The following is a 27,227-nucleotide window of genomic DNA, read 5'->3' as shown; positions in this document are numbered from 1 at the left end:
TTAGTTTGAAATTATATTAAATATAAAATAACCAGTAATTTAATGCATTTACAGAAGTTAAAGTAACCACTTTTATACAGTTTACATAAACTGAAGGAAGGATTAAGGTATTAAGGCATAGTGAATCATACACCATTTCATACAAATAAGTTTAACTCATGGCAGTGAGAGCATTCCCTGGTCAATGCAACAGAAAGTACAAGAAAACTGACAGTAGTGCAGATGATACCGATATGTTCCTGGCAGAAAAGGCTCAACACACCTTCTCCCTCAGCAGTACATCTTGTTTACAGATAAGTACTATGAGCCTTTGCCCTTAGAAGATACCACTTTGACAACTTAAGCTCTATTCAGTTTTTCTGTCCCTCCCGCATCTGTTTCTAAGGTGAGTTTTTCCCCCCATCCATAGCTGACTGACTGTTTCTTGCAGATGCTCATTGCCAAAGAGTAACAGTTAACAAACTAGCAGCATCCAATATAGTCAAAATTTGAGAGATAACAAACGGGGCCTCAAGGCAACACGTTTGCTAGTTAGAATACAAGGAGAGGTACTCTTCCACTCTCAGCCCCTTTAGGCTGCTGGAATAGTATAAAAGGACCAGAAAAGACGCAAGGTGCAACTCCCCCTGCACAAAAACTCTAGAGCTGCCTCAGGCAGTTATGGAATCTCAAATAAAGTGGGTGTACAGGAGTTGCTTACAGTACCATGGCCAAGGAAGACTGGCACAGGTTATGGAAGCCTCTAGGGACCAGGGAATCAAAAATAAGCGGTCAACTCCACCTAGACCATACTGCTAAGATGCAGAGTATAAATTCTTACTCAAGTGTCCTAAGAGTGTCCTAAGCTTTAGGAAACCTGAATAAAGACTAGGAGGTTTTCATTTAAATTAATTTTTAGTCACATGACAAAATTAGTGGAAGAGACTGTAGACCACATGGGATACTTTTAATGAACATTTTGCAGTGATTATGTCTGAGAGCCCTCATAAAGCAGTCGCATCCAATTGTCCTGACATAAACTGTTTCTCTTGTGAGCTGGGATGGAAAGATGATTACTGTAGGTAACTGTTCTCCCCTTATTTGCTACTTACATCTAGTTTTTGAAACGGGAGCATTTCCAATACAAAATTGTAAATTTGGAAATGTTAAGACAAGCCTTGTCCTAATCTCACTTAAATAGCTTTTATAATAAATCCTCTCCCCTGAATTTCTTTCAAAATAATCTTAATTCTTGAGTAATAGTTAGGTTTTTGTTGGGGTTTTTTTTTTTTTAATGGAAGCCATTACCAATACTGAAAATAAGCCTGTATTTTCTTTGAGTTTTTTCTTCTTTCTTTAATACTTGAAAGAAAATGGTTACAAAAATGAATTCCTCACTAAGCTATTTGTCATGACATGCAAATATTCTACTCAGGTAACAATGTGGGGAATTTACAGCATCATTTAAGCAGTGCCTTAAGAAGTCACCCCTTACTGAGTCTTTCCAGTAGACCAAAATTAGTCAAATAGCACACTTTAGGTATAGGTAAATGCTTTACACAGAATGTCTTCCAAACAATTTTTGACAATTGCAGCATTTAATTCAAACCCAGGAGTCCAATCTCAATTTACTTCCTAGAACCATTACAGCCTATTGAGACTATGTATTTGACTGTCTATTAAACCTCTTCCTTACAAACGGTGAGAATGTGCTTCACACAGTTGATGCTAGTACTGTTCTTTACCAGGCAACAGAATTAATCTGAGCACTGCTAACCTCCATGGCTGATGCAGTGTTAGCTGAGCAAGTTCTGAATAGAGCTTACAACCTCCTTTTATAAGAGGTGGTTTTTTTCATCAGGCACATGTGGAGCCACCTTTAGTTTAAAGCTTGTGACTAAGAAATAAATACATTAAATGGTGACAATAAATAGGGAAACTGTGAATTTGGAAGTCATTAAGATACCTTGCGAAGCTATAGGCAATCAGTTCCAATTAGTCAGACAATCTAGTCTTAGAGAGCTAAGTTTCAACAACATTGTATAAATACAAAACAGGCTATTAAAAGGCAGAAAATAGTATTCTGTCTTCAATCCACAGGTGTCAGAGGTGTGCTACATGCTCAGTGAAAACACTAGAGACATTTTTTACCTGCTGAATGGAAGATCAGAGCACTGCCTTTCAATTTGGATTGGATGTTTTATAGCCCACCAGTTTCGATACACAGATCAGTTTGGCAGACTGTCAGCTTTCATTAGACAGATGTGGACTGAACAGACATTACTTGGCTCTCTCCTGACCACTATGAACTTTAAGAGTTTGTTCCTCTGAACAGGTATAGTAAGAATTTTCCAACATCTTTATTGCCAGTTTAAAAAGCTGGACATTTTACATTACATAGGAGCCATACGTTTTAAGTAGGGACAGGAGTTAAGTCCTGTTTACTTTCCACAATTGACTCGCAGTCTCCCTCAGTTTCAAAATTGAGGTTCACAAATGAGCTACATGACGTTGCCTCAGGTTGATCTGTCTGGACAGGTGTCTCATCCTGTGACTTGTTGTGCTGGTCTTGATAACGTCTCTCTGCTTCTTCTGACATTTTGTTCTCCTCTTCCTCCTCTTCCTCCTAAAAAAAAGAATTCCACAGGTTCCAATACTGCCTATACATTTATCCCAGCTCCTTCAGCTTCTAAAAACATCTTTGGGTTTTCAAAAAAATCAAAAGTATTTTTGAAAGAGGTAATCAAAGAAAGCAAAACATTTACAAGTCGGTGGTCTAGTCTGTCAATCAGTTACTGTTTTTTAGTCTCGCTTTTTGCTGTCTCTCAAAACTCAAGCTGAAGGGCCGAAGCTTTCTACACATGGCAACAAGATGTGCATAAACAGTCTGTCTGACTGGATAAACCAACTATGTGTCAACAGCAAGTCTGATGTTTCTATGACCTTTTATATAAAATTTTTGTTTTAAAAAGAGCACTTAAAATCTGTTATAAAATGCCAAATTGCCCATTATGTGCTTTGGAATATTCCAATCTCAAGAGTTCAAGAAACTGTCATTCTGAAAGTGTTCATAGTGATATTTTAACTATGTGAAACTACGTAGATCTCATAATTTAAAAGCACACATTAAAAACTGAACTTCCAGTTCTTGACAGATTTATACCAGATCTAGAAATTGCTCTATCTGAGTCTCAGGAAATGGATGTAGCAGTGACTAGTAGCCCATAGGGAAGTGAAGAGATTCTGAAAGGTAAGGAAGCCTGAAAGCTGTCTTCTGAAATTATTTAGAGAAAACTGAATATTAAGAGATGCAATTTATATTTTTTCAAACTTGACAGTATAAAAAAAAAATACATACCTCCTTCTTCATCCTGTAATACTCATCAATGGCATACTGGTATTTTGGTGTACTTATCCCCAAAACAGATGCAATCTTTTCCCCAAGGAAATCACACACTGAAAATAAAGAGAGAAAAGCTTTTATATGGAGTCTTTATATTTAATTTGCAGAGTTCTTAAGGGAAGTTCTACCTTAAAAGATCTTCCCAAGAACCGCAGCTGGAGTACTGCATGCAATTCTGGGCGCCGCACTTCAAGAAGGATGCGGATAACCTGGAGAGGGTCCAGAGAAGGGCCACTCGTATGGTTAAGGGCCTGCAGGCCAAGCCCTACGAGGAGAGATTAGAGAAACTCGACCTTTTCAGCCTCCGCAAGAGAAGGTTGAGAGGCGACCTGGTGGCTGCCTATAAGTTCGTCAGGGGGGCACAGAAGGGAATTGGTGAGTATTTATTCACCAAGGCGCCCCCGGGGGTTACAAGAAATAATGGCCACAAGCTAGAGGAGAGCAGATTTAGATTGGATATTAGGAGGAACTTCTTCACAGTTCGAGTGGCCAAGGTCTGGAACGGGCTCCCAAGGGAGGTGGTGCTCTCCCCTACCCTGGGGGTATTCAAGAGAAGGTTGGATGTGTATCTAGCTGGGGTAATGTAGGCCCAGCACTCTTTCCTGCTTATGCAGGGGGTCGGACTCGATGATCTATTGAGGTCCCTTCCGACCCTAGCATCTATGAATCTATGAATCTTGTCCCTTGTTTATAGTGAGTTGTAACTACTTAATTTAATGGCAAAAATATCTATTCACCATTTATTGCAGCTTGTAGTACAGAGCCAACCTAGCTGGGAAACCCTACCCCTTAGGCATGGTGTGTCAAAGATACAGCCCATGGGCCTGCCTGATCTGCCCCATGGAGCCCCATCATCTGGCCCCTGGTGCTGTCCCTGGGTCCAGAGTTCACCCACATGCAGCACCTGCCCTGGATCTATACTGCAAGCTGCACCTCCTGCAGCCAGTTCACAGTGGGCACCACGTGCAGCATGGGTCCTGGACTGGCTGGAGTGGGCACTGCATGCAGCATAAGTCCCAGACTGGCCCCACATGGGCACCCTATGCAGTACAGACCCAGACCAGCCAGAGCTAGTGCTGCGCATGCTGGATCTGGCACGGTGGGGGAAGGGAGAAGGGCAGGTCCATCAGCCCAATCTGGCTCGTGGGGCCAACCACACACCAGTTATCTGGGTGGACCGCCCCCGCTTATCTGGTGTGAGGGAAACTGTTTATTAAGTTCCAGTTAGTTTCACCTGTGCCCACAAAAACTGGAGTTGCACAGATGTCTGTCCCAGAAAGCAGAATCTGTGTGTTCAGTAACTGTGCAAAAAGAAAAGACTCCAGCTTGCAGCCAGGTCCCATTTGCAAGAGCAGCAGTTCAAGAAGCATTTTTTTTTTTTAAAAGTAAGCACATTTAATGTAGAAAACAGAAACAAGAACACAGAACTTCACAGTGCCATTTTCAGAGAGGAAATGTACTTGAATGTGTAAATTCACTGAATGATCAGTCTCAACACACCATGTCTTTCATCTATAAAATTATGCACATAAATTTATTAACATATCTTGTTATCATAACTGTGTGCAGCTATTTCTAAAAATGCTGGAATGAATGAACATGCAGGAGACACAGGAAGTTAATGAAAAGAACTGAATAATACGAACATCTGACTGCAAATAAGCTACCTTTAATTTCGTAATGCAGCACTTCTGCTTTAATGGATCCCAGGGCAGAATAAAACAAGCCTGAGTATAAAGGTTAGATTTAAAATTTGCCCATCAAATGTCTTGAGCAACACTTGCAGCCTACTAATGTGAAAGACTCAGAATATATATACTGATAAATGCAGATTCTGGGCCAACAGCCACTTAACACTATGCACTCTATATTGCTGCATTGATAAATGGTTCTTGATCTCTGTTTTCACAGTTCGAGTCACCAAAGGCTACCTTTTGCTTCCCTTCTAACAAAGGGACAGACCCAGGGCCAGAATGCCTGCAGCACAGGGTACCACAGCCAAGGAAAGCATAAATTCATAACAAAAGGACCATAAACTGCTTAGTTAATTAACATCCTCTGATTAAAAGAACTGAGAAACCAGCAGCTGGATAATTCTTCAATGGAACATAACACCAAGGAGGTAGAATTACACTTGATTTTAGCTTAACAAGATAGGCTGTACAAAAGATACAATGGACCAATGAGTCAACAAGTCAGTTCCTTCATAGTGAGACAGAACAAGCCTGCAGAAAGCCAATTGATACTCCTTGGACTAGCTTACACATTCAAATACATTTCCTCTCTGAAAATGGCACTGTGAAGTTCTGTGTTCTTGTTTCTGTTTTCTACATGTGCTTACTTGTAAAGTAGAAAATGCTTGTTGACCTGCTGCTCTTGCAAATGGGACCTGCAAGAAGAACCAACAGCACACATACAGGCTGAGGAACTCCCCTCTTGCCAGCACAGAGACAGAAAAGTATCCTGGAGTCATTATTGACTCAAAGATGAACATGGGCCGCCAATGTGGGAATGCAGACAGAAAGGCTAACCGCACCTTGTCATGCATCCACAGATGCATCACGAGCAGGTCCAAGAAGGTGATCCTCCCCCTCTATGCGACCTTGGTCAGGCCCCAGTTGGAGTGCTGCGTCCAATTCTGGGTGCCGCGCTTCAGGAGGGATGTGGACAACATGGAGAGGGTCCAGAGGAGGGCCACTCACATGATCAGGGGGCAGCAGGGCAGGTCCTATTAGGATAGGCTATGGGATCTGAACCTGTCAAGAGGAGGCTGAGAGGGGATCTGGTGGCCGTCTATAAACTTGCCAAGGAAGACCAGCAGGCAATAGGAGAGTCCCTGTTCCCCCGAGCACTATCGGGAGTAACAAGGAACAATGGCCATAAGCTGACAGAGCAGATTCAGGCTGGATATCAGGAGGTACTACTTGACAGTCAGGGCAGCTAGGATCTGGAACCAACTTACAAGGGAAGTGGTGCTCGCTCCTACCCTGGGATCTTTAAGAGGAGGCTAGACAATCACCTTGCTGGGGTCGTTTGACCCCAGTACTCTTTCCTGCCAAGGCAGGGGGTCAGACTTGATGATCTGCTCAGGTCCCTTCCGACCCTACTAACTATGAAACTATGACTAGTTTGCCTTAAAATATAAATTAACCAATACCTGATAAGGTTGATGTAGCAACTCTCAGCATTTGAAACCACAAATAGGGTCCCCACGTAAGCGTTGTCTGTAATGATAATCATAATTTTTATTACACAAGATAGACTGATCATGCAAGAAAAAGAAACCATTAGATATAGAGACAGAAATTATGCAGGAGAAGTAACAGGAAAAATCTCTTGCCCTGTTCCTCTAACGTGGACTCGGGTCTCAAAGATTTCTTAAATTAGTTTCTCCAGCAGGCAGTCCTGGCAGCTGGAATTATTCCTTAAGCACAGTAGTTTCCTAGACCAAATTTCTCCTCAAGAAGGATCACTTAAATACGTTAAAGAGGTATGTCTTCATCTTTATTTTTCTATTCAGTTTTCAGGGAGCATGTGTATTATGCCAGTGATTTCCTCCCCCTCAGACAGACTGTCAAATTAGGTTTCCTTCCTAATTCAAGATTATAATTCAAGGAGGATAACAATTTATATAACTTTGCATATGATTTAAGATAAAATTCTAATCATATTTTTTCTCAACTATTATTCATACTTTTCACTTTCTTGAAATGAATGAATCTCTGCATGGGATTTCCTTCTTTCAAAGACCCTGGTCTGAGAAATGGGATTTTCCTGTTAAGTGTTTTTTCCTCTGAAACGCAACTGGTTATTTTTTGAAGGTTAACCTCTACTTAGGTGAATGCTGAGAGTCTTGCCACTTTTGTGTTTGATAAAAATGCATGCCAGTTCAGTTCTAGGTTCATATTCTAGAGCAATGATTCTCAAGCAGGGTGATGTGGCACCTCCAGCTGCCCTGAGAAAACCATTCAGAGGTCCTGCGGGGTGCAACATAATGTTAGCACTTCTGGACCGCAAACATGTTTCACAACATAAACCCAGAGATTTCAAGAAGGAATCCAGTGTTAAAAAACATTCTGACCTGTTGTGGTCTTTCAAGTTCTTTGCAAAAGAAGAATTGCTCTATTTTTTGGTTGTCAAAAATGAGTGAAAACTAAGAGCTGGCACTTTCCAGGAGGTGCCAAGTCTCTTGAGTGTGTCTCAAGTCTTAAAAGGTCCAGAGCCACTGTTCTAGAGACTAGCCTCCACTCCTGTAAGCCAGGCTTTCTCTGAGGTGTGAACAGCCATGGTCTGAAGAGGAACATGTCTGATATCTGATACAGCAATCACATTCACTGCCCACTTTGACACATTATAAAAATACAAGCTACAGTCTATGACAAAAAAAATGATAAAACAGAACATAGATTTAACACTAGCTATGAACAGACTAGAAATGACATCATTTAATCCATGTTTAGGAAGCGTGTATGATACCAAGCAAACCCAAACCAACCCTGCAACTGGATATATCCATGAAACGCACCCTATCCTTTGAAAACAGCAAATGTTATCATCCATGATCCCAGAAGATGATTCATATAAGTAGAGTGACCTTACACACTGCTTTGAAGGTTTTGAATTCTGTCAAACTAACCAGAAAAATAGAACTGCACTGTTCCCACCCCCAGATAATCCCATCTCCTAACAACCTTCCCAGATACACACATAACTATAGCCATCGAGGCACTGAATGTCTGGACTCAGTCTAGCCTTTGGATTCTGTGTCAGTGGCCTGAAGGCGGGAATGGAAGGTGTGGACAACTTCCACTCCTCCATACTCCTGCCTAGGCATACATGTCAAAGGTCCTGATGACCTCTCATGTATACACCATGACCTAGAAGGATCCATGGTTGCCTACTACTCTATTAATAGCCTTCCATTTGTTATAGGGAACTGTTAGAAGATCAAGTGTCAAGAGGATTCTCCAGACAGAGGCAATCTCTAGCTCACTCAGGATTTGAACTTATTAGGGCTTTACAGATCCAAGTGATCACTGGTACAATTGTACTCAGAAGCACACAGGAAGTTAATGCACCTCAGAAACAGCTTCAAGTGGCTGGTACTACAGTCATCCAGCTAGCAGCTTCAGTTAGTACAGGGTGCAGCAAATTATCATGAGTGTGAACAGCTATCTGACAGTGACAGAAGTACTATGTGTGTAACTATGTCTACAGAAAAATGAACATTACAGAGAAACATGGCATCTACAAGACAGAGAGGACACTGACAATGTCACTAACTGACACCTTGGGGGCATTTGGAAGTCCCAGAGTATGTCTACGTTTCTAACCTCACTGAGAAAGGATGGGTGCATCTTATGTTCAGTGATTTTGTTAAAAAAACATTTCCAATTTCCAGCTAAGTCTAACCAGAAAGGCGAGAGACTTTCACTATTGGGTGAAGGCACATCTTCGGATTTACTAGAAAATTAGAGATTTCTAATAAACAAAAGAACTTGTCTGAATACATCCATGAAAGTTACCAGCTCATGAATTCAAATGAGTTTTCTTTCTTTATAAACTGTCAGTAGATGGACTTCCTGCTGGAAAGTAGCAGTAAAATAGCAGCTCCCACTGGGACACACCTGTACCAGACCCAATTACAGATTTTTTTCAAACCCCTGACAAACACTGCTAAAAATAAGCCACTGGAAATTTTTTTTTCATATGTTCTTAATGAACAGGCATTTAACTATCCAAGATATCAGAACTAATCTCTATAGTTGTAAGACATTTTATACATGTGCACTAGATATTAATGGTTATAAGACCTCCCTCCCCCCATCAACACCTTACACAAAGCCAGCTTTTATCTTACCTTCAACATTTTGCTGATTGCCAAAAAATACATAGTGCCCAGCTTTTTTTTGCTGGAACTCAGGTTTCTAGTTGGCAAAGGATGTAGAAAGCATCCTGCCAAGGTGAAAAGCATAAGCAAAAACAGCTGCTGTCCTGTCTGCACAAAAGCACCTCAAGCTTGTTAATTAAGTTCTCAGTTGGCAGCTGTTCTAACAGCAGTAATTTCTGGGCTTGTTTAGGTGCAGAAGTCAGTAAACTGTGTTAGAAAGGATGTTACTACAGGTGAGAGTAATGGCACTGACAAGGCTCTGTACAGTCCTTCAGAAAAACAAGGCAACAAGGTTAAAAAGCATTCACACAGCGGTCAGGACAAACAGCTTAGAAAGCTTTTTTTTTGTTCAGCCGCAAGAAAAGGTCTGCTTATGCTCCTTATATCCAAAAGAACTGAACTTTTCAGTGCAACAGAAATATAATAAATTAGTTAACATAATATTGTGGTGATGCAAATTCAGATACAACTTAATTGCACCTTGAATTCAGTGGTATGCACAGATTCTTCCAAATCCAACTATAACAGAGTACAGAACTACAAACTGAGTAAGCTAGAAATACCTCTGGGAAAAAAAAATGACCAAGTAACTCGTCACAGAGCCCTTGCTTCCATTACAAAATGAGCCCTCAATGCAAGCACTGCCTTCCCCGGGTCAAGAAAAAAAAACAACAAGCCACCTCTATTTGAATCATTATATCCCATAATCCAAAAGTATCTCAAAGTAGAGAAAAAAAATTAAATGAGAGAGAAGCACATTCAAAATGAAGAGGAAAAAATGGTTTGTGTGAAAGACTAAGAGTATGGAAAAACCCACATTTGGGTTAAAATCCTGCTTTCCTCTCCATCTTACTTGGTCCTTCAGTTAAAACAATAAGATCTTCCAAATCTGCCTCAAGTTCTCCAAAACAATACAACCTTGGTGACAGAGAAGAGTAAGACAGCTACTAGGAAACAGAGTGAACCCTTTCAGAGTAAAGTCAGAAGTATTACTACAAAACAACTCAGTAAACCCTAATTTGAGCAAGAAACACCTAATTTTCTCACACATCACTTGCTCCCGGATCAGATATGCACCTTGTTTTTGGAAGGCACAATGTAGAAAAAAGTTTTTACAGTCAGGAAGCGTGGCAGCCCAGGAGACAGGCTGGGTGAGGTAGCAGGAACGTCCTTGTGTTGTAGGACAGCAACAGGGCTAGGTCCTAGACTCTTGCGAGACTCTTATTTTTTCACTGTAAACAGTTCTTTGTTCAAGTTCCTATAAACAAAGTGTTGTTTCCATCAGGGTTTGAATTACACTTTGACTGGGGTGGGGGGGATGGGAGGGGGTGTTCTGCCAAAAAAAAAAAATTAAACCAGTTCATTGGAAAGAGCAATCCAATCAGAGACCACCCCCCCCCCAAGTGATGATTTTCAAATCTTACGGAGGGCTCATCTCTTGGGGTGGGGCTCAGGCCCCCCCCAAGCTTCCCCATAATCCATCCCCTGGTTTCCATACTGCAAGCCTTCAAGATACAACAGACTGCTGCTCCCTTGCCCCGACACATCTTGATTGCTACTTCTGGCACATGCTACAGTGCTCAGCCAATAGTGGCTGTGAGAGGGTTAACACTTGACCCCACCCCTGCTGCTTGCTGAGTCAGAAAGGAGTGGAAGCCATTTTGGCAACTATTAGAGCACAGCACCTCCATGCTTCTGTTCTGGCAAAGAAAAATTTAATTCCCCACTTAAATCATGCTCTGCATTTTGGAGGGTTGATTTTGTAAGGGGGAGGTGAATGGTATGTGAGTGACTATGGTAGCTGTAATTTAAGAAGTAATAAAGGAAATACTTAGATTGGCCCTTAAGCCAATATAAAATGGACATCCACGGAGTGAATTTCAATCTAGAAGTGCAACTGGGGCAGGGTAAGCAGGGCACCAGCCCCAGATGCTAACTAAAATGGGGTGCCAGAATCACCCCCCTCCCTCCAGGGAGTCTTTGTCAAAGAAGGGGAAGCCTGTGGGGGAGGGTGAAAGGGAGGGTCAGCTCCCAGGGAGCCCAGCGACAGGGTTACTGCCAATGGAGTGGAGCAGAGGCTGCTACAGCAGCAGCGGCAAAGTCAGCAGTAGCCCAGGAAGGTAAGTCTTCTCTCTCCCCTGCGCAGCACTCTCCCACCTCTCCACCAGTCTACAGCATTCAGCATACCCCCATGTGCTCAATAGGCTCACTATGCTCCTGTTTAAATCCCCTATGGCTAAAGAAATCTAGATGATTTCACTAGGATAGTTGGGTCAAGATGAGAAAGTACTTTTTTGGCAATAAAATTTTCCAGTCTGTACTGAAAGACTGATTTGCAACATAAAATACATGCTCACATAACAAGTCAGATGGAGTCAAAAGGTAGTTAAAGTATTTAACTACAGAAGGACTTTTTTACATAAACACAAGTTCTGTCAGCTTACTGCTGGCTATATGAAATGAGTTTCAAAACGCCCAGCATGACAACAGCCAACATAACTGGCAGCAGAACTGCAGCTACATTAGGGAGACGGCCCTTGCAATACTGCCTCTGCCTCTGCAATTAAAACCACTTCACTGTGGACTATGCTGAAGTCAATAGTTCATTATATTACAAAGTGAACTACAGCAAGGAACATCACTTAAATATATTATTAGCTCTGTTATCTGAAAAACAGGAAATTGATAGGAGCTTATGAATTCCTGACCCTACCTATTCTTTTTAAAAACAAAAAGCAGTCAGATTCTGTTTTGGAAGGACAATGCAGTAGCAACCCTCTTGTCATGACAACACATTGAGCAAGACAAGTGTAATTAGATCAGTTAGTCCATTATGGTCTCTTTTAACTTGAAACCATGGAAGAGACCTAAAATCATTAGCCAAAATAAAGCCGAGGAGAACTCAATACATACAAGGAATGAATTTATCTTTTTACAGGTGGAGGTGGCATACCGCAGAACTCCATTTTTGTTGCTCTATTCCAAGAGGGAATAGAGCTTCAGGGTTACTTTGCTTACAGGGAAGGGCACACAGTCATTTTCAGTTTAGTTGCAAAACATTCAGCTTAATTATAATTTCTTTCCAATATGAAAAAAAAAGTTACGTTTTCTTCAGCTCAGCAGACGACCTGTAAAGCTGCCAATGCCAGCTGAGCTTCAAAATTTTATGATGTAGAATTTCTATTCAAAGTACTAAATGTACCTTCACTCAAGATGCAATGGACCAGGAGGCATTATTATTTACAACATACCTTTTTTTGTATCCCAGCTGCGATAATGAGTTGTAGACATGCTGGTCTAAACTGACTATTTGATTGTGTGTATAGAAAACCTACAGTACAAAACATTTTTAAAGCAGCTGCTTGCAAAAACATCACGGCTCAGCTTGGACTAGCATGTCTTCAATTAATTTACTCAGTTGGAATACATAAAAACATGCAGCAGGTAACAGCAACCCTTGGTCTAGTTCCCCTTAAGTGAAGTTATAATGAAGCTTACTCTATCAAGGTAAAAAGCAGTGAACAATAAGAGCATGTTGTGCTCTATAAGATATTCATATTTTTATTTTAAAAAGTTTAATAAAAAAATAAGGATTAAATAATAGCCTGGGACAAGGGTGGGGGGAAACAAATCTTAACTATGGCACACAATGCTTCTCATGCTCACAATGTATAACTAAAAAGCAGGAAGAACATCACATAGCCATTCAAACATGCAGGATTAACAAATGCTTTGATGTTGCTAAAAACCTAGTCTTTAGTGCCTTTCCTCACCCCAGTGTAGATGGAGAGTGCTATTCAGAGAGGTGCAATTACTGGCCATTGCACAGCCAACTGAACTCAAAAGAAGTCTTAAGCTGACTTTACAGGGCTTTTGATTAGACACTTAAGTGACTTGAAGGACTGTACTGAAGAGCATGCCGTCTTCTTGTATATCGAGTGGTGAGAGAGCAGTGCACCCATCCTTCTTTTTTGCATACAATGTGCTCTCCATTCATAACTCCCATCATACTCATTCTGACATGGTCTCCTGCAGAACCAGAGTAGGAACATTTAAGAGGAGATTTCCACTGGAGAAGACCTGAACTATAGATAACAATTTTGACTTCTTACTACTTGAATACTGCCACATTTGGTAATTTTGTGGCCGTGTTGAAAAAATATTCTTGCGCTTCCTTCCATGGATTCCTTAACAAGAAAAAGGAGATGGGGAAGCTTAAGAGCTGCTATTGACGTTGACATATGTATGGAAGTCTAATACCTTACTGCTAAACCCATGACACTTACACTGTACAGGTTTTGCTGCTTATGCCATCTTACAAACACTGAAGCCATATTCTTTTTCCTTTTCCCCCAAATGTTAACATATCAGCTGAACAGTAACATATTCCAGACCCCACCTGCTCAATACTCATACTATAAATTTCCCCTATGTGTTTATCCCAATACTTCCTCCCTGCAAAGCTTCACCTCTTGCTAGAATCACTGTTTAAGATACCCAAGCTCCTACCCCAGTGCCTTGTATTTGCTTTTTTTCTCCTCTTTATCTAGGTTAACTCAACCCATGGAAAGGAAAAACCTGATTTATAATCTTTGCCCAACCTCCTTCAAACTTCATGGCAACAACACTTCTTAAGAAGGAGACAGACCAAAAACTTGCACCAAAGCTGGGATCCTCTGCTGCAGTCCTACTAGCTTTCTTCACTAACATCACAAATCTTATGGGAGTGACAGGGTTATTGTAGCTACATGACAGTGATACAACTATGCAGCAAAAGCCTCTAATGGGACCTGTACAGCACAAGGCAGCATCATGCAGTGATCCCCTCTGAGCTACCTTTGTACTTGCTACCTCTGGCAAGAAGACCAGTATACCCTGGTTACCATGGTACTTCATCTGGACTAATTAGTTTTGCTGACCAGCTGTCCTGGTTCCATAGTTGGCACATGAAGAACTAGTTTGAGTACCTCTGCACAGTGCTGCCTTATGCCAACTACAATCCAGTTATTGCCCTGGCCAGAAACATTCACAAATGGCTTGGAGTATCTCTGCATGGCACTGCGCTGTGCAGGGCAGACACGCTCCGAATGATGAGCATGTACTAGCTGTCTTCAAGGGAGCGAGACAAACAAATGTGTTTTCCCCTCTCTCCACCTGCAGGCCCTGGGTTACAGACACAAAGAGGAATTTTCTTTTTAAACATGTAGCACAGAACTGGCTCTAATACTTAGGATGCTCCCAATCCCATACCAAATCTCAGAATAAGGATAAGGAAAATTTTTGTTTAAATAAAATGCCAACAGTGAACATCCTGTAGCCTAACCGCACCCTTCGAAATATTATTTCGTATTTTATGAAAGAACTCTATTTTCAACTGCTTTTGCAAGTCATTTACTTTTTTTCTATTTCTGTGCCTCCTTATTATAATGAATGGCTGATTATGTAACTACTACACTGCAAACTGAACTCCTCCAGTTTCAGTGCACATAGATTTCTTGCCTGCGATTTTGTAGCAGTGTCAAAGCAAAGGAGTGTCAAACACATTTTCCTTGGGAGCATAGGTGATTCAAGAGGACAATTTCAGAACTGTAAAGTACAGGACCCACTTGTACAGTCTGTGTGTAACCAGTGCCACCAGCTTTACTGGAATTACTCATGTAAATAAAGACAGCAGGAAAGTATTTTTCAAATGTTCCTAATCCCCAGGAGGTTTTATAACAAAGTGATTTCCTGGAAGACCGAAGCAAAGAAGGGAGATCAGATACATCTGTGTTTAAACATCATTCTTCCAGTTCCTACAGTCTATTACCATAACCTGCTAAAATGTAATAATCAGATTTGAATTCAATAATTATTTTTGCACTTTAAATAGACATAAATGTAATCATGACTTGTCCAATACATCACAAATATTGAATTAACAACAAACTTACAGGATCAATGGGAGGCAAGAGGTCTTTTTTCTCTTGCTCATCTTCTTCTTCGTCTGTGCTATATTCTTCCATAGTTTCTCCACTTGCAAAGTGAATTACCCTTCTTGGAATTTTCTTCTTCTTCCCTATGATTCCTAATTCCACATTCTCAAAGTCTCTATCGCCATTTGAGTGTTGCTGAAAACCAAGAAAAAACCAGTCTCAAACACAAGCTTCTGCAAGATGAACACTGAAACTGGAGGAACAGTTTTCCCCAGACTTCACCACATACCTGTCAGCTCACTGATACCCCTGGGACTTCAGCTAGAGATAAAAGGATTCTCTTAAAAAAGGTGATGTGGCTGTAAGGCAACAATTTTGCAACTTTTTCAAGATGAATTTCCCACTTCAAGAAAATTATAGCAATCACATTCATTTCAAATTTGCCATTTTTCTTAAAAAGCCTATACAAACTGAGCAATCACTCAGCTCAAACTGCTCAGACCTTAACAGGACAGGTCTTCTCTTGTTTTTACATATATTGTTCATTAATTTGCCTGCTCACCAGTGTTGACATTTAAAGTATTAGCTTCTGAATTAACATCCACTAAAGAAAATTAATCAATTCAAATGTCACAGCTGTTTCAAATTCAGGCAAACACATCTACAACAGATAAATTCATTTAACATTTTCTAGGTTTCCTTCTCTAACCCTGAAATCTAGCATAAAAAAAAAATACAGGTTGAAAAACTGAAGAATAATTAAGAGGCTGCCATGCTGCTTGGGTAAAATACCCTTGCCCCGCTCCCCGCCAGTCTAATCTTTCATGCCCAATTCACAGTGAATGAGAAGGCCCACAGCCCACAGTTGGGAAAATGTGCAATGAAACACAAATTCAGATAGCTGAGTGTGCAATCTATATTATTTGCAAAGACGAATGAATGTTAAAGACTTCCTTGTTCTTCCTAACAAACTCTCCTTCCTCAACAGGGTTTTTGAAGCCTTCTGTAGTGTTCTATAGAGTTCTGCTAAACAAGCTACAGAACTAAAACACCAGCCAGTAGCAAAAAAAAAAAAAGACTTAATAAAGCAGCTGGATCAGCTGAAATCAGGGAATGGCTTTGGAGGAACCGAAGGCAGTGGACATGCATATTATGTGCAGGGATCTGGGTTTTCCATTTCCCACGGGAAAAAGGAAAACACTATAGATTTCCCCTTTTACCTAAGAAAAATACAGATTTTTCATTTTAATGGAGAAACCTGCTTCCCCACACTTCTTAAAGCCACCTCGGTGGATTTTGTTGATTTTGGTGGGGTTTTTTGCAGTGAGGAGGAGTGGGTGCTTATAGACTCGGCAGTGCTACGCTGGTTAGCACTACAGATGAAAGGGACTTTGGGGTTGTGGTTGACCACAAGATAAACATGAGCCTTCAACGTGATGCTGTGGCTAGCAAAGCGAGCAAAACACTGGTTTGCATCCACAGATGCTTCTCAAGCAGATCCCGAGACGTCATTCTCCCACTGTACTTGGCCTTGGTGAAGCCACAGCTGGAGTACTGCATCCAGTTTTGGGCTCCACAATTCAAAAAGGATGTGGAGAAGCTTGAGAGGGTGCAGAGGAGAGCCACACGCATGATCAGAGGTCAGGAAAACAGACCTTATGACAGGCTGAGAGCTGTGGGGCTATTCAGCCTGGAAAAACGCAGGTTCGGGGTGATCTGGTGGCCACCTGTAAGTTTATCAGGGGTGCTCATCAGGATCTGGGGGAACGACTATTCACCAGACAACCCAAGGGATGACAAGACTGAATGGTCACAAACTCTGTCGCAACCGATTTGGGCTGGACACAAGAACGAACTTCTTCACTGTCCGAGCCCCCAAGGTTTGGAACAGACTGCCGCCAGAGGCAGTTCAAGTGCCCGCTTTGAACGCCTTCAAAACATTTAGATGCTTATCTTGCTGGGATCCTATGATACCTGCTGACTTCCTGCCCCTGAGGCAGGGGGCTGGACTTGATGATCCTCCGGGGGTCCCTTCCAGCCCAAATGTCTATGAAATCTATGCAATGGGACTAGAAATCTCTCTCCTTCGTAGAAAACTGCAAAGAACTCGCTTGGATTTTTTTTTCCCCTCCCTCCCACGAGGGCAACCAGCACGGTTTCATTGGGGCAGGTCATGACAGACCAACCTGATTCCCTTTTATGATCAAGTCACAAAAGCACTGGATGCAGGTGTTGCCGTGGACATAGTCTTTCTGGACTTCAGCAAGGCCTTTGACACCATCTCCTACCCCATCCTCATTAAAAAAACTAAGCGACTGTGGCATTGATGCCTACACAGTTAGATGGATTGCAGATTGGCTGAAGGGTCGTACTCAGAGGGTGGTGGTGGATGGGTCATATTCGAGCTGGGAGGAAGTGGGCAGCGGAGTCCTCCAGGGCTCGGTCCTTGGGCTCGCGCTGTTCAATCTCTTTATCAGCAATTTGGATGACAGGGTGAAAAGCAACCTGTTTAAATTTGCTGATGATACCAAAATTTGGGGTGAGGTGAGCATGCTGGTAGGGAGGGAAAGACTGCAGCAAGACCTGGATAGGTTACAGGGGTGAGCTAACAAAAACAGGATGCGTTTCAATACTGACAAGTGCAGGGTGCTGTACTTGGGCAGCAGTAACCAGCAGCACAATTATAAGATGGGAAACTCCCTTCTTGAGAGCACGGGGGCAGAAAGGGATCTTGGAGTCATTACTGACTCCAGGATGACCATGGGCTGACAATGCGAGGTCACAGCTGGCAGGGCTAACCGGACCTTGTCGTGCATCCACAGGTACATCTCAAATAGGGCCAGGGAGGTGGTCCTCCCCCTCTACACGACACTGGTCAGGCCACAACTGGAGTACTCCGTCCAGTTCTGTGCGCCCCACTTCAGGAGGGATGTGGACAACATTGAGAAGGTCCAGAGGAGGGCCACCCACATGATCTGGGGACAACAGGGCAGACCCTACAATGAGAGACTTCAGGACCTGAACCTGTTCAGCCTTTACAAGAGAAGGCTGAGGGGGGACCTGGTGACTGTCTATAAACTCACTAGGGGGCACCAGAAGGGTTTGGGAGAAACCTTGTTTCCCCTTGCACCCCCTGGCATAACAAACAATAACAGCCACAAGTTGTTGGAAAGTAGGTTTAGATTAGACATTCATAAGAACTACTTCACAGTCAGGGCAGCTAGGAGCTGGAACCAACTTCCAAGGGAAGTGGTGCTGGCTCCTAACCTGGGGGTCTTTGAGAAGAGGCTTGATGCCTACCTGGCTGGACTCATTTGAGACCCATTTTTTTTCCTGCCCAGGCAGGGGGTTGGACTTGAAGATCTACAAGGTCCCTTCCGACCCAACTTCTGTGATTCTATGAAAACTGTGGATTTTGCAGTTTTGCAAACCGCTCTCTGCCAGCTGGCAGAGTTCCAGCCTGGAAGGGGCGGGGGGGAAGCAGGAGGATGGCAGGGGGCGAAGCCTGGGGAGCAGCCTATCAAACAGCCAGGAAAAAAGCTCCTGCAGGTAAGTCTGGTGGGGGGAAGGGGGGATTAAGACCCTCATATTGAGGAAGGGAGGGAGTTGGGCAGGGCTGGGGCTGCTGCCCAGCTTGGGCAGCGCACGAAGCTTGGGGACTGTGGCCGGAATGCGCAGTCGCGGGACTCCAGCGGGGAGTGGGATAGGGTTGCAGGCAGCTTATCAGGGGGCGACCAGTTCCCCACCCCTACACACGCTCCCGGGGGGGGGGTGGGCATAAGGGATCCATGCCACCCACATCTGCGCATGAGGTGGTGGTGGGTGCAGGCTACTGGCTGTGGATTCAGGCTCCCCACCCTCTGCTCTCCCCCAGGGCAGCTGAGTGGGTGGTACCTGCTGCAGCAATGCAAAGTGGGCTTGAGCGGGGAAGCTCCTTATCACCGCAAGACCCACGGTACCCTGGTGAGGCATCCCCTGCCTGCCCCACAGCAGCAGAGGCAGCAGCACAAAGTTGTGTCTCTCGCTGCTGCTGAAGGCAGGGGACGCATCGCCAAGGCAGCACAGAGCCCAAAGTGGCAACGAACTTCCCCACTCTGCCCTTTATTTATAGGTATGTAGCATTTATTTTATTATAGTGATTGAGGCACTAGCAGGATTCCAAATTGCTTTAAAACTATAAATATATCAAGAAAATATTGTGTTCAATTGATACATATACTGTACATATATATACACAGACATATACCAGGCACAGCTGGTGAACTCAGACTGATAGGGAGTGGAGTATCCCATGAGAGCAGGGGGACAGGTTTGCAGCCAGCTGTGAGTGGAGGGGCTGCAGCCGGCAGCGGGGAGGCTGCAACCCACCCCCTGTTCCTGTGAGACGCTCCACCACCCCACCAGTCTGAGTTCACCAGCCACGCCCGACACATACATAGACATATACATAGTGGCATTTCATTTTAATCACAGACCAGGGGCATTTATCAGAGTATCTGCAATTTTTTTTTATCAGAGAAAACCAGGATCCCTAGTAATGTGCTACTCCCAGAGAGGAGGAAAGGACACTGAGGTCTTGTGCTACATTTAGTGTGAACAGGTAGGCCAACCCAGTCTTTATTTCCAACCCCAGTAGCAGAGCTGCTCCATAAGATCCCAGGTATTCCCAATGTAGTATTTGCTGCTGCTGCTTTGATAGTGTTGTAGAAGTAGCTCTTTAAATTATTCCTGATTAGTTATTAGGGCAGGCTCCCCAAGTTCTCCTGAACACAAGCAAGAGAAAGGAAATGGCAGTTTTTAACAGTCTGAAATTCAACTGAAGTTGAATGCAATTTCATGCAGAAAAAAATAGCATTTATTTTGCCTAAACTCATTCTCTTTGAAACTTGGCAAAGCCCTGCTGGCAAGCCAAGGAGGGGATGGAGCTTCTTAAAAAAAGCCTGTCAGAATCTTTTTGAATGGTAAGGTAGGCAAGCTAAAATATCAGGGTTACTACCATGTTTCCTTGTAATAAAAAGTGTCAGCCACATAATAGTAGCCCTGTCTCGTGGACTAATGTCATAGAACTAGCTTCTACGAACTATTTTTTATGTTATTTTTCTGACATGATACAGTGATTCCATTTTTAATTGTTTTATCCAGTAGATAAACAGCTACTGAAGAGCACTGTTTCTTAAGAGCCACTATCAGAAATATTGTGATAAACAATATAAGCTTGTGCCACAAGCCTCTTCTGACTTTTGGCACGTAAGTCAAATACTTTACATTTCCTATCTATATTTAGCATAACCTATACAGTGCACATCAATATAAAAAGGTGACAAAAATGAGCTCTAATTCCAGGGCTATAGGAACTGTATACTTCTCAATTCCACAGTCTCACTCATAAGAAATACCAACAGAATGGAGAGGGTTCATACCTTAAGAGCATATACAGTAATTCAAGCAATTTGCTAGAATAAGATAACACAGAAGTCAAAGCAATGAGCAGGTAAATAAAGAAATAAATAATGTATTTTAGCAATCATATTATATGGGTGAAAATATTTGGTTCGTATTAGATATTAGACTCCCCTGCACCATGGAAAAGGAGCAGGTAGATGACATCTAGTTTGGCTTGTGACAGTCAGGTGTCTTTCTTGCTAAAATATATATATATAAAAAACACAACCAAAACTTGAGGTTATCTACCTGCTCTTGTTCCATGGTACAGGGGAGTCTGATCTCCTTTCTAATATTATATCTATCTATATATATCTATATCTATATCATTAAAAATCATTAAAATAATATATCTCACACACACCCCTAATGATTTTAATGAAATTAGTTTAATGAATTAATTATATTAATCATTCAGTAATAATTAATCATTTTAATTGTATATATTATTTTAATGATTATTTTATTTTTATGATTCAAAAGGATTCTGACAAACTTTTCTGAGAAGTTCCAGCCTTTCCTTGATTGCCCCTCCTCTCTCTATATATATTATTTTAGCAAGAAAGACACCTGACTCACAAGCCAAACTAGATGTTTATCTACCTGCTCCTGTTCCATGGTGCAGAAAAGTCTGATCTCCTCTCTAATATAGACCAAATAATATCACCCATTTCCAGAACCCAATAATTTTTTGACTGGAGGTGATTCCCACAGAGACATCCAGTCTTTTCTGAAGATCTTAAGTGATGGAGAATGCATCACCTTCCTTGATAATTTGTTCCAACAGGAAAACATACTGGCTCAGGTCCTATAAGATACCTGTTACATCCCAGCTGACACTTGGATAAAGGCAACTGAGTTGTTACTGTAATCAGATGCTATTAAGATCACGAACCTCTAAACACTTTTTTGCATATGCATACAAATAGCCCCTTAGAGTTCAATAGTATTAGTCATGTGTCTAAAATTTCTACAAATGGAATCACTGGTAAGACTGGTACCTTAATGTGTACCTGAGTCAATCAGTATTTGAAAAGAATAGTTACATACGGAGTTTACAACAAAGTTGTCTTTCTAGGTGGAGGGTGAAAAACATTTTTGGGGATGTTGAGTGTGCATGCGCATACCCCCCCGCCAGCAGGTAAGTCTGTGGGGGAAGGGCTGGGGGAAGGGAAAGGCCTGTGGTGGGGGCATATTGAGGCCCCAGTGGTAAGGGAGGGAGCAGAACACAGGCAGGAGCAGGGGCTGCGGTGAGTGGGGCCCTGGCTGGGCCACGTGGTGGGACAAGCAGAGGCCACATCCGTCCATCTGTCCGTCCATCCATCATCACCCCCCCCCCCAATCTGTGCGTGGAGTGGAAGGGGCTGCTGCTACATACTGGGCTTTGAGCCCCGCTGCCCCAAGAACCATGCAACGCCATGTGTCCCGCCACTGGGTGGGCAGGGGGTGTGGCACAGCCCAGCATTGGCAGGCACATGGCGTCAGCCACTCCTGGAACAGCTGCACCCAGGAGCAAAGCAAAGCGCTGGGGCTTTGACCTTCCCCCATCTCACAGCAGTGAGGGAGAGAGTGGGGCTGGGGCTGAGGCAGGCCCTACACAGCCAGAGCAGGGCACAGGATGGAGCTGCAAACAGCTTGTCCAGGGACTGCCCAGCATGAGGAGGGGATGGCAGCTCCCACTACTGCATGCACCCCAGAAGGGCAGATCTAAACATGGGGCAAAGGCAAGTTTCCAGCAGTAGGATGCACATGGCGTTGGACTCGCACTGCTCCTGAAGCAGCAGCAGTGAGGAGCAAAGCAGATCCCAGCCCACAGCAGCAACCCACCTTCACTCTGTGTGAAGATTGGGGGGGGGGAGAAAAGAATGGGACACAATGACATGCCCCACCCTTGGCTCCCCTACGGTGTGCGCAGCAGAGGGCGCCCCCTGAAATCCCTGGACGCACAGCTCCCCGAGGCCCCCAGGACCACAGTTAAGGCTGCTGGCCCCAGCCTCCCTTACCCCACCCGAGCTAACCTGCCATACACCAAAGTGCACATGGCATGGGTGTTCCTTGGGAACAAGCAGCAGCGGCACAAAGTGTCATCTACACTAGTCTGGACATGGCCAATAGCACAGAATTGTTTTCAACACTATGGTTTCCCATTTAAAATCTCTGGGTTTATCTTGCAAATCATGCTTACATACTAACAATGTATGGCACCTCACAGCGGCTTTGAAAGGATCTCAAAATACCTCAGGGTGCCGTGGCACCCTGGTTGAGAATCTCTGCATTAGCTTAACAACTGGACAGGAAATAAATCTAGTAAATACTCCATCTGTAAGAGAGGTTAGTTTCAGTTGCATTAAAGGTACTGTTGCAGCACTAGGAAATGTCTTTTTTTTTACAATTCATAGTTTCAATAATTTTGCTGCTAGCAGAATTTACAGAACAAATCACTAAGTTTGCATACAGTGATTTTCCATTAGTAAAATTTGCACTCTTCCCTTTCCCACCCCTGTATAAACAAAATATGTCACCTCATGAGGAACTCATAGGACAAAAATGGTAAGAGGCCACGAATGAGTTTTCAGCTCCCCTCAACCTGCAGGAGAAATTATTTGGGAAGTGAAGAGAATCCGATTCTCAGGCAACTAAACAGATGTATTTAAAACTATTTTGACATTTGCTTTAATTAAAGCTAAGAAATTACTACCAACTCAACTCTGATGTTTTAGCAACTGCAGAGCAGTTTGCATAGTTACAATTTCTACAGCAGCCTTTACCTTTTCCTGGGTGTATACAAAAGAGTCTTTACATGTCCATACAATATGGAAACAAATGCCATAAAAATTATGATAATTGCATCTGCCTCTCCTCTTCTTAAAGAGAAATCAAAGGGTGGATAATTTAAAGTGATGTTTAAATCTCACTTTCTCAATACCTTTAGAAGCATCTCTGTAGAACTGTGTAAAAATAAAAAAACCTTAAGGTCTTAGCTAATTAACACAGCACTTTGTTTTATTTGTGCAACAAACCTGTAGTTTTGATTTTGAGTAACAGTAAAAACGATTTCCAAACAAAGTAAAAATGTGTTAAGTATGATAAATTAGGTCAATGGGTTATCATCACATGAACCCTGTAACATTACAGACCCCAAGTTAAAAATTAGCATAGGCCATGAGCAAAAATAAGTGTAGTAGTATTCCATCTATTTGTTCACTTCAGAAAAAATCACCATACAACTGGCAGTTTACTAACAGAAGGAGACATGCCACAGAACAGTGAAAGTAATCAGGACTTGCCAAATCTCTAGGCAGCAGTTGATTAGGGTAGCTCCTTTAGCACTGGCAACAATCTATCCACAGCAGTGTGGGGCTCAGCACACCTAATTTACCCTACAGAGAAATTTACCCTACCCTAAAACTCTTCAGTTCAGGTCCTGCTTATTAATGCATCATTTTCCTGGCCTTTACAAATTAAGTCAAAGAAAACTGATATTCTGAACACCCATTCAAAATGCTGCTGTATGGATCATTCCATGTCACCGGTCTTGGCATTATTCCATAGCCCCCACTTCCCCACTGCCTCAAACAGACCGCTTTTCATTTTCCAGGCCCATCTCAACCTCTCCTAATAGCACATCAGTGGTGCTCAACCCCTGGCCCATTGACTAAATCCAGCTCCGGAAGCCATGGCAACTAATGCTGTCACTGCTTCTCCACCACCAATTTCCAGACCCCATAGGGAGTCCCGTGGGCTGGATTACATGGACCTGCGAGCCAGAGTACATCAACACATAGCAGTGCTCTGAGGCCAGACTGAGTGCATTGGGCGGGGCTGGCCTGGCACTCTGCGTCCCACCCCAAGCTGGATCTGGCCCACAGACCAGTCCATGGGGCCAAAAACCTGAGCACCCCTGTCCTACACCATTCCTCATGCCACCAAAATGCCAACTCCTGCTTCTAACACTTGTTAAACCTGCAAAACAAATGCCTTTGATCCCTTTCCCGGACTGCCTGAGGTGCAAATTTCCACAAGGCTGATTTAATTGTTCTCTTTCAAATTCACCTTTAAAAACTCTCTTTTGATTTGTAACACCTACAAAAAGCTTCACAACTATTAGTTAACAGAGTGCTAGAGCTGCCACTTATTATGACAACCAATATGGTCTCATTGTTTCCTTGTGCACCCCTGTCTTCTCACCTGTTCTCTCATGCCTGGATTGTGATTTTTTTTTAAGTAGAGCCCATTTTTTCATTCTTTGTTTGTACAGCATTTTGGTCTATCACTGTCTCCTTGGTTCTACTGCACTATAAGGGACAGACCTGCAAGGTTACAAATAAGTTTGTATGGCACTTGCCATTATGCCCAACCTCAGGCAATGTGAGAGCCCTCGCTTTGCAAACTATAAAATAAGGAAAGCAGAACAGTTTTGTGTATAAATCTTTTAAACCCATTAGATATTTTGATCTGAACAAGAAAAGAATTTGTGTCCAATGACAGTGTTTCTTCCAGGTAAAAACCTGTTAATTTGTGCAGGCTTGGGACAATGCCTAAAGCCTGGGGCAATGACCTAAAATGAGAGTGAAACAACAAAAGCAGGAAGCTCAGAGAGAGAGTGCAAAGGTTGGCAGGCCATAGTGACAAATGTCTATTCACATTTTCCTCCCAGTCTTTTTACTGATCCCATCTTCCTTTATTGTTGTCAGGGCTTGAGGGTTTTTTGTAACATTAAATATTTTAAAATATTCTACTGAGCCACCAAAACAGAGAAAGCAGAAAACGCTAGGCATTTGCTTTAAGAATGAAACTCAATGAAATGCAGAACTCAAACTGTGCAAGGACATTGTAGGTTCTTCATAAATTCAGGTTTAACAGTCTCAGGTGGCACTAGCAGCAGATGTAAGGGTTGTATTAAAAACTACTGTTGGAAAGTAGTGTCCCTTACACGCTGGGCAGCTGCATCTCAGTGCACTTGCTGTGTTGCTGACGCAACCTGCTGAAAGCTGAAGCCTGCCTTAATTCAACATTTATCAGGCTCATTTGTAATAGGCATTATTAACAAGGTGTAGCAGAAGAGGTGTGAGATGGGGCATACCTGCAGGGAAGGGTTACAGAGTGTAAACAGAAGAGCGACCAGAGGGAAGCTCCCTCAGAACAGGCAAGGACTTACATGAGCATACATACCCCGCAGTCACGCATAGTCAGGTGTAGCCGCCACAAGACACGAAGTGTATCGCGGGTAAGCTTCTACACCTAAGTGCTGCTTAATCCTACAAAACGTTTCCAGGGCAGAATCTCCTCGAGTGCACAGGGAACCCCCAAGAAAAGCCGGGGGAGGCCCCTGATTCAGGGGTTACTTGAAGCCTTCGCTCCCGGTCGGCTGCCCTCACCCTTGCAAGCAGGTGAAAGACAGACGAGCCGCCGCCTGCAAGCAGCCAGGCACTGCTCCGTCGCAGCTGCGTCCCCTCCCTCTCAGCTCGCTGAGCAGTGACCTGGGGCTCACGACAGGTCTCTGAAGGTGCAGACCGCCGCGCCGAAGGGGCTGGCTGGGCCTGCCAAGGGCAGCTCCGTCCCTGCGGCAGGACAGGCGGCGGGGGGACGCGCGGCCCCTCCCAGCGGCCCCCGAGCCCAGCGCCGCTCCGCGGCCGAGTCAGGGCGGCGCCGCGGCTCCCTCACGCCCGGGACTTTCTTGCGGCAGCGGTTGAACACCCCACCAAGCCGGCTGGGCCTCACCTGCTCCTGCTCCATGGCGCGGGGGGCGGCGGCGGGGGCGCAGTAGAGGGTGATTGCGGACAGCCGCTGCTCCATCCTCCCCCTGCCGAGCCGGAGCACAGCGGCTGCCGCACCAGGCCGGAGCCGCCTTCGCAGGGCCGGGGAAGTGAGATCATAGCCGGCCCCGCCCGCCGCGCACAGCCCCCCGGGCACGTGCTGGGCCGGAAACGAGAGCGCTCGGGGTCCTCGGCAGCAGCGGGGACCGGCGCGCGGCAGCCCCCTGGCTGCGGAGGCCCGCTGGAGGGGACGGGGGTGGGGCAAGCTGCCTTGGGGTCGCAGTTCAAGCCCGTGGCCGAGATTTCAGCCCGAGATGTCCCCGCCCCGCGCCCAGCAGGATAGCGTCCGTGCTGGGGCTTGCGCAGCCAGAATTGCCCTTGCGAAGCGGACAGCGCACATAGCCCACAGGGAGCGGCCAGGAAAACCTCGCCTTCCTGCTTGCCCAGACCCACGAGCGTTAACGTCCAAGTGATGCCGCCCCCCCCGCGGAAAGAAAAGCTCAGCCCCGCGCAGCCCCTGCCCAGGAGGGACCCGTTTGGGAAGGATGGAGAGCTGTAAGAAAGGCACCAAGGCTGTGGCCCAAGGGCGCAGCGACGGGTGGCAGTGAGACAGGAGAAGCTATTATTTGGCAAACTGAAGTTGTTAAAGGACAATACCAAGTCCATTATTAGCACTGATGATTTTATCTCCTTTTCAGCCAACCTGCAAAACTAGATTGGACAAGGAGAAAGACTTAAAAACAGGACAACCCCCCTCCCCCAAACGGTCCCTTTCTAAGCTTCCTATTTTATTTTATTTTTTTATGAGGGGAAGGTGGTTGTAGTTTTGGTAAATCAAACTG

The 27,227-nt window shown here is 43.8% G+C and overlaps 1 protein-coding gene across 1 annotated transcript; it reads right to left on the bottom strand.

Moving 5' to 3' along the window:
- FAM177A1 (family with sequence similarity 177 member A1) lies at nt 1-27,227 on the bottom strand. The gene is made up of 5 exons (XM_090033609.1): nt 26,351-27,227; nt 15,206-15,382; nt 6,540-6,606; nt 3,338-3,435; nt 1-2,605 (listed from the first exon to the last, which is right to left on the bottom strand). The coding sequence occupies exons 1-5, from the start codon at nt 26,423-26,425 to the stop codon at nt 2,393-2,395; spliced, it is 630 nt and encodes a 209-aa protein (XP_089889735.1). The 5' UTR covers nt 26,426-27,227; the 3' UTR covers nt 1-2,392.

Source organism: Crocodylus siamensis, chromosome 2 (genome assembly GCF_052110815.1).
Source record: "Crocodylus siamensis isolate JL-2025a chromosome 2, ASM5211081v1, whole genome shotgun sequence".
In the NCBI taxonomy this organism is placed as follows: Eukaryota; Metazoa; Chordata; order Crocodylia; family Crocodylidae; genus Crocodylus; species Crocodylus siamensis.
The sequence above is the reverse complement of the archived record's forward strand: the minus strand, read 5'-3'. Positions and strand labels throughout refer to the sequence as shown.